The 15,501-nt window shown below is 45.9% G+C and overlaps 1 protein-coding gene across 11 annotated transcripts in view; it reads right to left on the bottom strand.

Moving 5' to 3' along the window:
- The window catches only part of RIPOR2 (RHO family interacting cell polarization regulator 2), a 212,127-nt gene that overhangs the window by 22,777 nt on the left and 173,849 nt on the right, over positions 1–15,501 (bottom strand). For 8 of the 11 annotated variants that reach the window (XM_029243121.1, XM_029243125.1, XM_029243123.1 and 5 more), the window contains 5 exons: positions 11,334–11,377; positions 9,873–9,998; positions 9,405–9,553; positions 7,976–8,105; positions 2,332–3,009 (listed from right to left, as the gene is read on the bottom strand). In XM_029243121.1, the coding sequence (XP_029098954.1) occupies positions 2,332–3,009; positions 7,976–8,105; positions 9,405–9,553; positions 9,873–9,998; positions 11,334–11,377 (1,127 nt within the window). Of the gene's footprint in view, positions 1–6; positions 559–2,331; positions 3,010–6,897; positions 7,045–7,975; positions 8,106–9,404; positions 9,554–9,872; positions 9,999–11,333; positions 11,378–15,501 lie in introns of those variants that run through there. The other 3 variants (XM_029243128.1, XM_029243126.1, XM_029243130.1) reach the window with 2 other exon arrangements.

Genomic DNA, 15,501 nt, shown 5'->3' on the forward strand with positions numbered 1-15,501 from the left:
AAAAAAAAAAAAAAAAAAAATTAATTTTACATTCACAGCATGTAATTTTTCTTTGAGCATCGAGGAGAAAATAAATGGCATGGGCATGACAAGGAGTAGCTGTGCTTCCTCTACAGCTCTTTGAAGGAACAAGTTCCATTTCTTCCCTGACTGGGCCCTGGAATTATGTGAGCAAACCCATTCTATGGTCTGGAGAATTCTACATTGCTGGATATTAAGCAGAAATATTACAAACAGGGTAATGCCAGTTGCTGTGGGCACAGAGATGGAGAGAAGTTCTTCCAAATAGTCAAGAGGATGCTGGGGGTTACTGAATGGGACAAATTCTGCAAGTAAGAAGAACGAAATGTTCTCCATCCAGTTAGGTGGCACTCCCTGCTGACTTCATTACACAAGGTCGGAAGGGCCTTGCAGGGATCTGAGTCTCTGACACTCAAGACAAAGCATATAGGAAACCGTCTTTCAGTCTTTTAAATCAGAGTTGTTTCATTCGCCCTCAGTGATCTCCATCCAAGAGGCAGCATCATTTAGTTTCTGATCCTCAAGGTGTTTAGCATCCTAGGAATGTGAAGGAGGGAAAAAAGAGAAAGCTTTGTCCAGCGGATGCTTTAATCCTGGCTGGAGACAAAGCCACTTGCCCCAGACCTCAACTCTAATGCCATTTTCCATCTCAGAGAGAGAGGAGGAGCCAGTCCCGACTTGACCCACTTCTAGGGTCTTCTTTCCTAAGCTAGATTGCAGAACCTGATCTTGCACAGTATGGATGTGTTTAAATACTGATCAAAATAAAGAAAGGGGCAGTTAAGGATTTTAGAAGCGGGATAGTTTTGGAACAACTGCAGATTGAAATAATACTCTGGAAAGAAACCTATAGCCACCAGGTTTTTATAAGACTAACAGATGACTTGCTTAGCGCTTCTTGGTGGACTGAGCTACTGATCAGCACCCTAGACGCCTGGAAATGGGGCATCTAGACATTTGAGGCACTTACTTTAGGTGGATCAATTGTGTCTTAGCTCTTTACATTTAACAACTTTTCTCCCAGTAAGCAAAAACTGGTCAACTGTGCTGACATGAGCTTGTTGAGGGGATAAAAGATGTTTTCACTGCAGTACTGGACAAACAGCCTCCATGCATGAGCCCTGAGCAGATGCTTTTGAGTTTGTTTTACAGGAAGCAGATTCAGAATGCCCATCCCTATTGCTCGGAGGCTATACCTACAGCTGAATCAATCTGTCATGAGCATTAGAGGATGTGGGGAGTCAGAGCATGGATTATTATCTGCCCTGGGCAGACATCCCCTGCAGACCTAGGTCAGCGTGACCGAGACTGTGAGAAAAGCCTTGGGAAGGCTGTTCCAGATGCCACGGGGAAGGCCACATTTTAAAACCGTCACGCCAAGGGATGCAACAGCCTGCTGCGGGTTGACCTGCCCCTGACACCGTATTTTCAAGCTTATTTTATAGAACAGGTTCCCAAAGAACTGCTCTTTCCAGAGAAAAGATCCAAGTTCTCTTCTCTGTGGCACTATAAATCAGAGTGGCAAAGCAAAGAATACAAGAAGTGGCAGTGGGATTCGGGACAAAAATTCCAGTTCTGTCTTCTTGTGCCTTGTTTTTAAAAATTTCATCTGTATGCCAAGTGGAGACAGATACATTCTGGGGTAGCATTAACGATCTCATTGCTAGGACCTCCTGCCTAAGAGGAAATCACCCCCTCACTCCTATCTTCCCATGTCTATCCTGAGCGGTCTGATTAGGAACAGGAGAGAGGAAGATAACTCTGGTGGAGTCAGGGTTCTCTGGCTTCTCGATTATTCGTGGGTGATTATCTGGGGTTCTGACTCACCGATTTGGGCCAATTGCAGAGAAGGGAATCCTCCAGGAGGTGGTGCCCTGGGCAGGGGAGAGATGCCCGTGGCTCTCACATCTGTACTGCCTAACTCTGTCTTCAACCATGGGAGGGCTTTCCTGCTTCCCTGATACTCAGAGAGGTACCCTCTCCAGGAGCATCTCAATGAGATGATGATGCCCAAAAGGCCACCATTTCACATTTGGAATCTGAATGATGAACTTAGGGACTGAGGGAATTTAGATGCTCTCCAGAGCTGTTAATTTAACTCCTAATCATTTTCCTTAAGTTGATCAGTTGTCAGGAAAATAAATATACGCTACTAGTATTAAAAATCAGTGCCATTTACGTGATGATTATCTACTGATCCTGTGATGGGGCAGGATAAAAAAAAAAAAAAAGATAGGCTATTTTAAATAGAATGTTGGCTGAAGATACCTGTCTCCAGACCTAAGCCAATTTCCCTAAAAATGTACTTACTTTTAGAATGTCATCCAAGTGCATGACTTCTTGGTTCAGATCCTGAAACTCTTTATACTGCTCTTTATGTGGTTCTAATGCAAGGAAAAGCCCATTAAAGGCATCCTCTAAGCTTCCATCTAGGAAGGATCTACAGCCTTCGGACTCTCCACTGACAGAGCCCTCAAAGAGCAGCCTCTCGGTGGCCGCCGGCACCTCTGACGAGGTGAGCCTCTTGACCAGCTGCTTCGTGATGTTTCCTTCAAAAGTGTCCAGTTCCACGGGCTTGAGTTCAGAGGCCTCGTCAGACTCTTGCAGAAGGGCCTCTGCGACACCCTTCTCCAGGAATAGGCGCTCCGTCCGGGCACCCGCGGATGCTCTGCAGGCCTCAGGTTTCCCGAGCCCCTTGGTCTCTTCCTCCCGGTGGGGCCTGGGCTCTGAGCCTTCTCCCAAGGAGCTCTTGGAAGAGGCCGAGCTGGAGTCATCCAGGCCCTCATTCTGGGAGGAGGGGCTGTCGCGGTTCAGCTCTGCGGGGGTGATGGTGATTTCTGGATTTGCCGAGCACGTGCTGGGGAGAGAGCGGCCTGGGCTGTGGGAGAGGGCGCAGTCCCCATTGGGCAGGTCACTGAAGCTGAGGGACAGTGGCATTTTCTCCCCAGCTGCCTTCCCATTTTCAAGGATGTCATCAGGTAGATTCGACTGCAGATAAAAGGCAAATCATTATGATTTTAAATACAAGTGATGCGTTTGGCATGGTTCATTTCCAGACAAAATGTAAGACAATTAAAATTTAAAAAACAGACCTTTCATGATATTAACATTGTATTGTTGATTTTGTGTGTGTGCGTGCGCGCACATGCGTGGCAAAAGAAAACAAGCCTTTAAAAACTCTATTACCATTGTTGAATCTTGGTGAAAGTTCATTGCACTATTCTCAGGTTTGACGTTTTTCAAAAGAAGAGGCTGGAGGCAGGGGAGTGGTGCTTGTTTCCCAAATCCCAGGATCTCACAATATTTGGCAGCCATAGTTAAGAATAGCACCACTGTTTTTTTTGTTTTGTTTTGATTTGTTTTTGTTTTTGTTTTTTGGCATCGATCTTAAAAGACTTTACAACATTCTTGCTATTTCACTCAAAACATGTGATGCTTTGTTCTGCTTCAGTTCTCATAAAATTATTTTTTGAAAATCTCTACCCACAAATCCCAAGCCCTGGAAAAAGTTTTATTAATTCAGTAACCATGCCACAAACAATTCAAGACCAGAAATACGTGCGCAGTGCTTCTATAAAAAGAGAAGAAAAAGACTAATAAACTGAACAACTATCTTCCAGGGCTGCAAACCCCAGAGCTCCCAGGGTGTCTAGAAATCCCAAGTGCTCTGTCAGGCAGCCCCAGGCTCTGTGATCCGTGAAGCAGAACTCAGAAGACAGAGGTCAGAAATATCCAGGTAACCAAGGTAATTTGTTTATGCAGGCGTTAAAGCAATTTCTAAGTCACCTTTCCTGACACAGTGGTCTTGGTAAAGTGCTAAATGTGGGAAAAGTTTTTTAGTTATTTGAGATCAACTCAAATAACTTTTGAGTCACCTTTCCTGACACAGTGGTCTTGGTAAAGTGCTAAATGTGGGAAAAGTCACCTTTCCTGACACAGTGGTCTTGGTAAAGTGCTAAATGTGGGAAAAGTTTTTTAGTTATTTGAGATCAACTCCTTCAAAATGAATACTCTCTCTTGGATTCCAGAATTGATTGTTTAAGTAAAGATAAGTACCTATTTTAATTATACATAAAACAATGAGGGAACTCCCTGGCAGTCCAGTGGTTAGGACTCCGCACTTCCACTGCAGGGGGCGTGGGCTCCACGATCCCTGGTGGGGGAACTGAGATCCCACACGCTGCGTGGTGCGGCCAAAAAAAAATAATAGGGCTTCCCTGGTGGCGCAGTGGTTGAGAGTCTGCCTGCCGATGCAGGGGACACGGGTTCGTGCCCCGGTCCGGGAAGATCCCGCATGCTGCGGTGCGGCTGGGCCCGTGAGCCACGGCCGCTGAGCCTGCACTTCCGGAGCCTGGGCTCCGCAACAGAAGAGGCCACAACAGTGAGAGGCCCGTGTACCGCTAAATAAATAAATAAATAAAACAATGAATGATCACGATAGTGCTGGGAATTAGCCCAGGAAACAAAAATGTTACAGCAAGTGAAATGAGGAGCAGACAGAAAGAGGCTCCCCATCCTCCTCCAGCAGTCCATGGTCCCATCACTGCTGGATCTGGGCCACCAGCTCCCAATACATGCAGTTTCAACTCAAACTCTCCATTCTCATCTGGTTGGAAGGTTTTTTACTTTAACCACAGGATGAGTAAAAGGATGTGTCACTGGGGCACTCAAGCAACCTCTGCAGGCTCAGTTTCTTTGCCTCGAAAAGTGAGAATGTTTTCCTGGATTAGTGATTATTGAACTGCGCTCCAGAGTCCCGGTGCGGGGCTGGGGGGGGGGGTGGAGTTCCAGGGACTGTCCTTGGGAGGGGACGAAGAGGGGGTGGGTCCCCGTGCGACTATTTCCGGCCTCCTTTACTTCAGTTTCCTTCCTCCTGTATCTGCACCCCCCTTTTCCCCCCAAACACGCTTTATGCCTCCAGGACAGACAAAAAAGGAAGCTTCTGGGGAGGGATGGGGGAAGGCTGAGTCCTGCTCCCTGCACTTCCTCCGTGGGGTCCCCTGGGGATCTCACAGAAGCCCTGGGTCCTCTGAGCGTTCCTGCCCAGCCTCAGCTCGTCTTCAGAACACACATTCCGAGCAGCTCTGAGGGAGGCGGGAGGTGCTGGCTAAGTAAGGAGCGGGCCTGGTGGTCACGATTCTTATTTAAATTCCAAACTCCTCTTCAGCCACTTCTATCAAGTCTCACATTCCCAAACCCAATTTGCATGTACTTAAGTGGCAAATATCCAGTTAGACTGAGATGCCCTGCTGAAGGGGACGTACAGCCTGCCAAGAGTGCGAGCCTATAAACGGGCACACGGGGAAGGCGTGCTGTAACTGAGGGGTGATGTAGGGATGCTGCAGGGTGGTAGGAGCCCCGGCAGGGGGCGGGAGTGGCTGCTCAGGAGAGAGAGTGTCTGGAACTCAGCCCTGGAAAATGCGGAGAAGGGCAGAAGGAGGAAGAAGTGCGTCCCAGAAGGAACAACAGGCTGTGGGAGCTCTTGAGAGGGAGGGTGCATTTGGAGGACAGTGATGGGGGTTGGGGTCGGCGGGGGGCAGTCCGGCAGAGAATGAAGGCTGGAGAGAGGAGAGGTGGGCCTGGAAGACTGGGCCGGAATGGAACGGATGCTCCGAGGAGTTTGCGTTTATCCAAAAGGCTATAGGAAGCCATCGCATTCTTTTCTAATCTTGCTCTTGTTTACATGATACAATTAAAACCTCTACTAACCATCTCTACACCCTCCAGCTTGCAGCGTATGAGCATCAATATACACGTGACATTGACAGTTACTGCATCAGCTCTACTCTTCTCTGGCATGTGCATATCTTTCCCATTTTCCGTGGAAACTCCACTAGAGTTTAGCCTGGTCCATTTCACCTGTGTTTTTTAGTCCAATGAATAAGATGCAATTATTATTATTATTTTTTGGATGGTTTATTTATTTATTTATTTATTGGGAAGAAAAATAAAAAACGTGTTTCAAGTAGTCATTTAGAAAGAAAAATAAATCTATTTTTAATTTTTATTTAAAGTATATTTTAAAATATATCTTACTAATGCAACATTCTTTTACCTCATTTGAGCATGCAGAGTGGGTACTTGAAAGTGATTTTAAAAAATCTATTTCAAACTCCTCTACAATCAGTCTCTACTAATTTAGGCTTGCCAGTTAGTCTAGAGCTGCACTCTTTTTTTTTTTAACATCTTTATTGGAGTATAACAATTATTATTATTATTATTAACCAGAAGGCTTTTAACCCTTTCCTCTCTGGACATTCAAAGGTTACTTTTATATGTCTGTACACGGCAGAACATTCCAGGTATGTATGTACATATGTGTATGTGTATTCTCTTGTGACATAATGGATAACACATATAATGTAGGTTACCTATTACATTCCTGATTGCAAATTAAAGAGTTTCTTTTACTTCGATAGTATAAAACTAGCAAACAATACAATAAATTAAGGCTAAGAACCTCTTTCAATAAAAATAGTTTTGGGAAAATTGGTTTAAATCCAGTGCCAGGTTTTGAAGGCTACAACTGTAAAGATTGCTATTAGTGATACATTAGCTTAACTTGTGAACGAAAATCTTCTTTGACCTTGAGCGCAACTGTATTGTTTTTTAAGTGACAATATTGTTACCATGGATATCTTTGCCACAGTGCAGAAAAGTCACAGCACAAAAGTGGAGATCATGAGCAGGGAAGGACAAACGGCCTCTCTCACAAAGGTGCATGCATGCCCAAATTTCCCACCCAGGGACAGGAGGCCTGTAACCGTTAGCCAATGAGCGAGAGACAGAAGATAAAACAAGAGCCATGCCAAAGCCCACATGCCACAAGCCCCCTACAGCAAGCACGTCACACCCAGGCGGGCCACACACACTCACATAAAACTCTAGAACGGCCTTGGGTCTCAGCCTGAGGGAGGGCAGGTCACTGAAAGAGCGGCTGCGGTGCAGCTTGGCAAAGAAAGACTCTTGCAAGGCACTCAAGACAGACAGCCTTGGCTTGTCTGGTGAAGGATGCAACCATCTCTTCAGAAGTCAAAGCAAAATGGGGGAGTTAGTGGAAAGCAGCAGGTTACTATGTTTTTGTCAGCTTTTTAGCGAGCATTTCTGATTAAAACAAGGAGGCCATTATTTACACCCACTTCTTTAAAAGTCTGATCTTAGAGAATGTGCAGAAAAGTCTACATGTGTTTACCAAGCAACAGGTTAAGTTGGGGGAGAGGAGAGGAGAGCCACAGGTGGTTTACCACCTGTGCGCGGGTGGCCACAGACATCTCAGAATGTGCTTTCCTTAGTCACCATGTGCTTAGGGTGAACTTGAAGATGACATTACAGTCAGCCCTCCGTATCCAAGGGTTATGCATCTATGAAAAAAAAATTCCAGGGGCTTCCCTGGTGGCGCAGTGGTTGAGAGTCCGACTGCTGGTGCAGGGGACGCGGGTTTGTGCCCCGGTCCGGGAAGATCCCATATGCCGCGGAGCGGCTGGGCCCGTGAGCCATGGCTGCTGAGCCTGCACGGCCAGAGCCTGTGCTCCGCGACAGGAGAGGCTGCAGCGGTGAGAGGCCCGCGTACCGCAAAAAAAAAAAAAAAAAAAAAAAAAAATTCCAGACAGTTCCAAAAAAGCAAAACTTGAATTTGCCAATTTGCTGGTAACTATCTACATAGCATTTATATTGCATGAGGTATTACAAGTAATCTAGAGATGATCTAAAGTATCCGGGAGGATGTGCATAGGTTATGTGCAAACACTATGCCATTTAACGTAAGAGACTTGAGCATCCTAGGATTCTGGTATCAAAGGGGGGTTCTCAGAACCAATCCCTCTCGGATATTGAGGGACGACTGTATTAGGAATTATAGAGACTCCCTAACACCGTATATTAAGCATTTCAAACCCTGGGTGCAAGCATTGCCTCAGGCTCATCATTTCTCCTCTAGAAATCACACTGAACTTACAAAGAAGGAGTGGTCTTTGAAGGTGGGCGTTTCTGGGGTGCCCTGGCTGTACATGGACATTCTTCTCTGGAGGGCGGCTGCCTTGTTCCCAGCGCCTGAGGATGGGGTCATGTCCTCCACGTCAAACGGACTGCAAAACAACAGGTCCCCATGAACACACGTTTGTTAAAGTCACCTATAATCACCGGTCCGCAGGCCAAGAAAGCACCTCATTATACTTACGTAAACTCAAACCAGTGGGAACTGGGCTGGTTTTGGTCAAATTGGTCTGTCAGCAAACAAACCAAGATAAAAAGAAGTGGAGCAGAAAACGGGGTCTAGACTCACCCAAGGGACCCCAGATTGTCATCACAGCTTTAAGCACAATTTATGTGCACACCTGCAGACCACATAAATTTGCTTCCTCGTTCGTATTAGAGACACAAACGTATTAATGTTTGTCCCAACACGAGATGTTGAAGAAGTCTGTAAAAATTCCTGGAGCTTTGCAAGGGCAGACGCTTTAATGATACAAGAGAGCAACAGATTATTGTTCGGTTCTAAAGAAAACTCTCCTATTCCTTTCAGTGGACCCAGAGCCTGTTGTGTGACTGAGAGGATAACAGTCTGTTCACAATGATGCCATTTATCAGCATGCCATGTGCTCCTCCAGCAGAAGCACTGATCTTGCATTTGAGACGTCAATCATTACAAGTTACGGGGAGAGATGGGCTGGGCAAAGGCTGTGGACACTGTTCCAATAACAAGGCAACATGTCTTTGCTGCTTCCATGCCTGACCCTCGATATTGTAAAGGTGGCCCCAAACATTAATACTGAACGTGTCCTAGTTACTTGTAACATACCAGGGGCATAAGATCAAATGTTGTGAGCAACCAGTACTTAATAGCTTATCATGACCTTTCTCACGGGGTGACTTCAGAAAACCACTTTTAAGTTCCCTGCTTTGACAAAAGGTATCTCTGGCCCTTTGGAAATATTCTGTTTCAGTATATAGAGTGTGGAGAGACTAAGGATATCCAGAAATTTCCAAAGCAGTGTCAGGTATCTGAGATAAAGAGGGCTAAGCAATTAAAACACCATAGCGAGAATCAGGATCTTTCTGTGGATAAAATATCTCATACTGGACAGTTATTTTCTTTCAAATTAGTGGACGTGAGAGATATACTTCTTTATACACATCTAAAGGTTGAGAAGGAGAGTAGTGATATGGCAGAGGGTTCTCCTTTAACATGTGTGAACGTCACCCAGCTTATTCAAGAGATTCCTGGGCCCTGAGAGATTCTGACACAGAGAGTCTGGGGTGGGGCCTGAGACTCTGCTTTCGTACCAAGCTCCCCAGTGATTTTGACGGTCCACACGCCACCCTTGGGACAGCACGAGCCTACAGCACTTGTTTCTATCATGATGATATTGAAAAGGGCAACTTACTACCAGGTGATTTCCAGGTTGAGTTTGATGGTGCCAAGGTCATTGATGTCCACAGCCACCACCTGAGGTCGTGCTGCAAACAGCTCTTTGGTCTCGCAGGTCACACTGCCGACCAGGAGATGAGTTGCTAGCCCTTTGAGTTCTGTGACCTGGTGAGAGAGGGAGAGGTAAGAAAGGCCTTACAGGAGTGCAGAGGACGAAGCCAGGTTACTCTTTCCTTTGTTTTTCTTGGCCAGGGCAGGCATTTCAGAACCATATCTGAAATCAGAGGTGGATGTTTCCCAAGCCCATCTCACATTTCCATTGCCCGCTCTGACACGAGGGCAAGTCTTTTGATGTACCTGTAGTACATACAGAGGTCTGTGGGCTGGAGGGGCAGCAGGCAGAAATCACGGGCACAGGTCTCCACGATGGACCATCCAGCCGTGGCACCAGCAAAGACAACAAACTGCAATGACGATATTGTACCTTGATGGAAATTAATCCAATTATCAGGGGCAGGAACACCATTTCTTCTCCATCCCAGGTCTGTTTGCCATTTACTTCTATTCTGCCTTTCAGTTTCCACCTCTGTCGGCCATACTTCATGAAAATCTGGGGAAAGACACCAAAGGGCCCTCAGATTCCACTGCCCTCACCCGCCTTCCCACCAAACACCAGGATGAAAAAGGCGAGTAAATACAGCAGCTACTGTTCCTCCCCTTCTCCAGCATCCTCATGACACCCACTGACTGTCGCTTCTTCCAAATTCCCTGGCAGGGGGCGTGGAGCAGAGCACCAGCAGGGAAAGACTTTCAAAGGGGGTAAGTTCTGTTTCTCTAGGATAGAGGGTATGAAGGGCTTTCTTTAGAACAAGGTCACTGCATCGTGCCCTTTGGCTCAGTTCTTTCTCTCGTTAGTTCTACTTCAGTAGAACAACCACTGGATTAATTCTCCATACTCCCCAGCTCCTTTAGAAAGACAAGGAACCAGCAGCTAAAATCTACTTAGTGTCCAGAAGCAAGAAGCAGGGCATCCTTCTTGTGGATAAGGGAGACAGGTCTGGACAAGGATTTTGAAATCTGACACACGCTGGGGGGAGGGTGTGCAGTTTCTCCTCAGTCAGACAGCTTTACTGCTTAGAGGAAGACACATTCCCCCTCACCACCCCCGGCCAAGATGAATGATTATAGAAGGTTTTGGAGGAGATAGTTAGATGAAATCATTATGTAAGTTCCCTTCTGAAGAGGGAAAAGATAAAAAGCTTTTTTACTTTTATGGAGTATATTTTTATAAAGAAAGATCTAGATTCTATTATTCTTCAATCATGATACTTTTGAGTAGTCATAATCCTGGATTGGATCTTGCATCAGGAAAAATAAACTGCTATCAAGTACAATATTGGGACACTTGGAAAAATATGAATATAGATTGTACATCAAATGACATTAGCTAAAGGGCCAGTGCTAAGTTTGTTGGTGTAGACAATTGTACAACGTTTATATGAGAGAATGTCTTTCCACATTCAGGAAAATAATTTTTTTTTTGGCTGTGCCACATTGCTTGCAGGATCTTACTTCCCCAACCAGGGATTTAACCTGGGCCAAGGCAGTGAAAGTGCCAAGTCTTAACCACCAGACCGTCAGGAAATTCCCTCAGGAAAATAATTTAGGGGTGAAGGGTCATGATACCTGTGCATTAATCTAAAATAGTTCAGCAAAATAACAACAATAATAGTATTAATAATAATAAAGCAAATGTGACATAACGTTAAAAACTGGTTGTCTAGGTGACCCGTATATGGGAGGTCTTACCCTAATCTCCAAAATTACTTATTGGCTCAAATTTCTTTTTCAAAATAAAAAAATGTAAAAAAAAATTGAAGAAGCAAAATAATGACAGCTGACTCCTGCCTCTCAAGTCCAACACCCAGACCGACACCACACTTACTTCATATTGATCTCCGGGACAGAGGCGAGCAAAACCAGCCAGACCTGTAAGCAAGCAACTGGGATCAGAGGTGCAGAATTCATTTCCCCTCTTTATAAACCCACACTGGCACACTTATAAGACTCAAAGTGTCAGGCCTTTGTGAAAACTCATATAATAGTTTCTGGGGAACGACTGTGGGTACAGCTATTGTTGGGAATTCCATCTATCACAGCAAGAGAGGATATTCCTTTCTGGGGTGATGGGAGAGGTGCTCTCTGGGGCAGAGAAGACTGTTCTTTCTAGGAAGAGCCCCGTTAAGTTGTGAGACTGTGGGACGGATGAATCTGCTTTGCACCAGTCTCAACGGGCTATGCCAGGGTTAAGATGATAGAGAAGGTCCAGGGAGGCCTAAAAAGACACCTGCTGTTACCACTCTCTGTCAGTAGATGGCAGCAACTCACCAGTTCGTCACACCTCTCCATCCACGGAGCCGGTCCATTGAGGACCAGTTTCCACTAACAAGTAGAGCATAACAAGCCTCTTAAAAGATTTACTGAAATAAGAGCAGAATTAAAGAGGCCAATTTTCACTAATAATTTTCTGGAGGATTAGTCTTTTGTTTTTAATACTTCTGAAAAAAAGCACAATCGACTGATCTTTATAAATCACAATTGGCTGGATATACCAATTCTAATAAAGTCCTAAACACTCTTTAAAAACCTCTGCAGAAGACATAAAGTATGGACTTGAGGACACGGGGAGGGGGAAGGGTAGGCTGGGACGACATGAGAGAGTAGCATGGACATATGTACACTACCAAATGTAAAATAGCTAGTGGGAAGCAGCTGCATAGCACAGGGAGATCAGCTCGGTGCTTTGTGACCACCTAGAGGGGTGGGATAGGGAGGGTGGGAGGGAGACACAAGAGGGAGGAGATATGGGGATATATGTATATGTATAGCTGACTCACTTTGTTATACAGCAGAAACTAACACACCATTGTAAAGCCATTATACTCCAATAAAGATGTTTTAAAAAAAAACAAACCAAAAAAAACCTCTGCAGAATATTCAGGATTTATCTACTGCCTATTTACATACCTATGCAATTACAATGGAAGCCTGGTTAAAAAACAAAACAAAAAAAACCTAAAAAACTGATCTGATATCAGTGCTGGATAAAGGGGAAAATCCTTTGAGGGTTTTTATTTTTTCCTTTCAAAATCACCAGAAATTTCATATTGGAAGAACTTATCCAGATGGGAGAAAGCTACTTGGTAGTGATGTTTTTGAGCTTCTCAGCTCATGTTATTACAGCAAAATTTTTTGGAAATGCTTGAGGTGGTATCACTCTGATACTCTGATTATAACCATAACGTGGCACGTGGCAGTAGACAGGCAAAAACAGGCCTGGGGCTGTGCTATGATTCTTCAAGTCCTACCTGCTAATGTAAGCCACTCATGGTACTGATTGCAGAAATGAAACTAACAGTGGGTCAATTAGAGTTACCGCCTTGTATCTTTTAAACCTGGCCAGGTTTCTTTCAGACTCTGGTCTGAGGCCTGTTGGGATTTTCAGTTGGGGAAAGCTTCATGTTTTCTCAGCAGTTTGGGGATTACTGCTGCACTGTCTACAAAGCTTTCATAATGGCCACTCCAAAAACCATCATGGGGGTTAGCACCCAGGGATGAGCATGGGCAAGTGGAGGGGCTGAGGGGGCTTTAATCTCCATGGTGCATTTCCTGCACCTTGTGGATGTTTTACTGTAAACATCTATTACTGATAAAACAGCTCTTCCATGACCTCATTCGGAAGGCCCAGATGCTACAGTCTGCAACCGCCCACCCTGTTCTTCTTTTGCTCAGGGACCATTCTGCCAGAAGAATGTACCGCTTTTTTTTCTAGTTCTGTGAGGATCTTCCTTTCCAAAGATAAAAAAGATCACACATGTTGGCAGGCAGCGTATACACAGAGAAAAGGCTGGTTGGATATTCATGACAATCTTAGCACTGGGGGGGAGCGATTCTGAAGCTAAGGAAGTGACACTTTCTACTCCAAGGAAAACAGCCAGACAGCTGAATAGATAGGCGCTCCCATTACAGGACTGAATGATTTACTGACCAGGCATAAATAATGCAGATTTACTAGCTCCCTGGTAGATGTCCCCTCTCCCAAGGCCGGACCTGCCCTAAAAGCTGCAGGGGCCAAAACAGACTTTTGGAATATACACACTGCCTGGAACTTAATATGAAGTAGGTAATACTTGGGAGAAGTAGTTTTTCTGTAACAGACCATGTCTTTCCATCTGCAAATTGGTGGATGGGTCTAGTGCTCCCTCTTTAGCCTGGCGTTGGACCCTCTTCAAAATCTGGCGTCAAGGAGTTCCACAACTCTCTTCCCAGGGTCCTCTCATTCTAATGCAAAGGTTACAGCGGGAAGCCTTCCTCTTCCCCGTTTCCCTCCCACAAGATAGGCGGGTGGCACCCTTTGCGCCCCCTCCTGCCACGCCCCCGCCCCCCAGGCATCGAAGCAATTGGCCACATTATTGATCCAGTAGATCATTTATTCCATGGAATTAGATTAGACTGGCTCATGCAACCACTGTCTCCAGTAGACTGTGTGGAAGTCAAGGCCAGAGACCATTCACTAGGATGCAGCCCAGAGCCTGGCCAACAGCAGGCTCAATTGTCTTTACCGTCATCACTTACCCACCCCTCCAACACCCCACAGAATGATTGCCATCTGTGTGCTGGGGAAGCGTGTGGCAGGAGGAAGCTGGCTTACCAGGTCTGAGGATATTATGAAAGATCCTCAGCTTGTGTCACTATGTACGTTGGGGGTGGTAATTCTTTTTTTTTCTTTTTTTTTTACCAGAATGAATAACAGACAAGAAAGTAGGTAACTGCAAAGATGCAAGATTTCTTGGCCGCGTGAGAGGCTCCCTTTTATCAAGAGAGGAAGATTTCCACGGGGGTGTTACCCCTGAAAGGCTTCATAGAAATAGTTCAAGTTTTCATGTTAGATTAGGAGAGTGGAAGTGAGATAAATCAATAATGAAAAAGGAGGATCACTTGCAGGTTTGAGTGACCCCCCTGGGAGAAACCCTGAACCCAGACAGAAGCCAGGGAAGCCCGTCGGGCAGGAAAGACAGAACCACGCTGAGGGTAGAGCTGGAATAGCAGGGGTGGCAGCAAGTTGAGCCCGTCTGTCATGACAGCCCATCACAACCCAGATCCGTTCTTTAGCTGGGCAGCCGGGCCCCCCGGTGGATGGTAGGGCCCCCAGAGCATCCTCGCTGACCCTCAGGCCTGAGGTCCAGGTCTGGTGGGTGGCTGTCCCTTTCCTCCCACCCACTCCTGGGTGCCTGTGTGCTGGGTGGAAGACTACCATCCCATAGAAGAGAACATGTTTTGAGCAATAGTTTATAGTATCTGTTCACCTTTGTTAGAGCGTCCCTCCTCATATGGGGCTGGGGGACGGGAATGCACTGGGAGCCACGAGCTCTGGAATTCAGTTTCAAGTTTGACTCCAACGTACCGTGTGACTTCTGGGACAAGTCACTTAACCCCACTCCCCATCGACAAAATGGGGAAATCACCAACTCACCCCAAATTGGTGACTTTGATAATAGTGAGCGTCAGAAATAGGGGAAATACGGTACTGCTTGGATTAACAGTGAGAAGACGGCATGATGGGAATTTCTCTCAGCTGTAAGACCCCAGACTGTGCTAGCCAGCGTGGAGGGTGCCCGAGAGTTAGGGGAAGGAGAGAGAAGTGTTTTCTGCTAAACACTGACTCAGGGCAGTGGTTTTCCAGAAGCAGGCTGCTGACAGAATCATCCCGAGGATGAAAAACATACCCGAAGGGTGCCACCCACCTATCTTGGGGGAGGGAAACGGGGAAGAGGACGGCTTCCCATTGTAACCCTTGCCTTAGAATGAGAGAATGCTGGGAAGAGAGCTGTGGGGCTCCTTGGTGCCAGGGCCCCGCCCTGACTTGCTGAGATGGGGGCAGGGCCTGAGTGGTTTTAGAACCACTGACTCGGTGAGGACCCACAGTGAAGAGAAAGGACCTAAAAAACCGAAAAAGCACAGATGTCCCGCCTCCGTAGTAAAGTAAGTATTGAGACTTCATACTGAATAACAGACTGATTCACTACGGGATCTGCTGGAGAGAAGAACACAGC

The sequence above is a fragment of the Monodon monoceros genome, unplaced genomic scaffold (assembly GCF_005190385.1).
Source record: "Monodon monoceros isolate NGI ecotype Baffin Bay Population unplaced genomic scaffold, NGI_Narwhal_1 Super_Scaffold_3, whole genome shotgun sequence".
NCBI classification, from domain to species: domain Eukaryota; kingdom Metazoa; phylum Chordata; class Mammalia; order Artiodactyla; family Monodontidae; genus Monodon; species Monodon monoceros.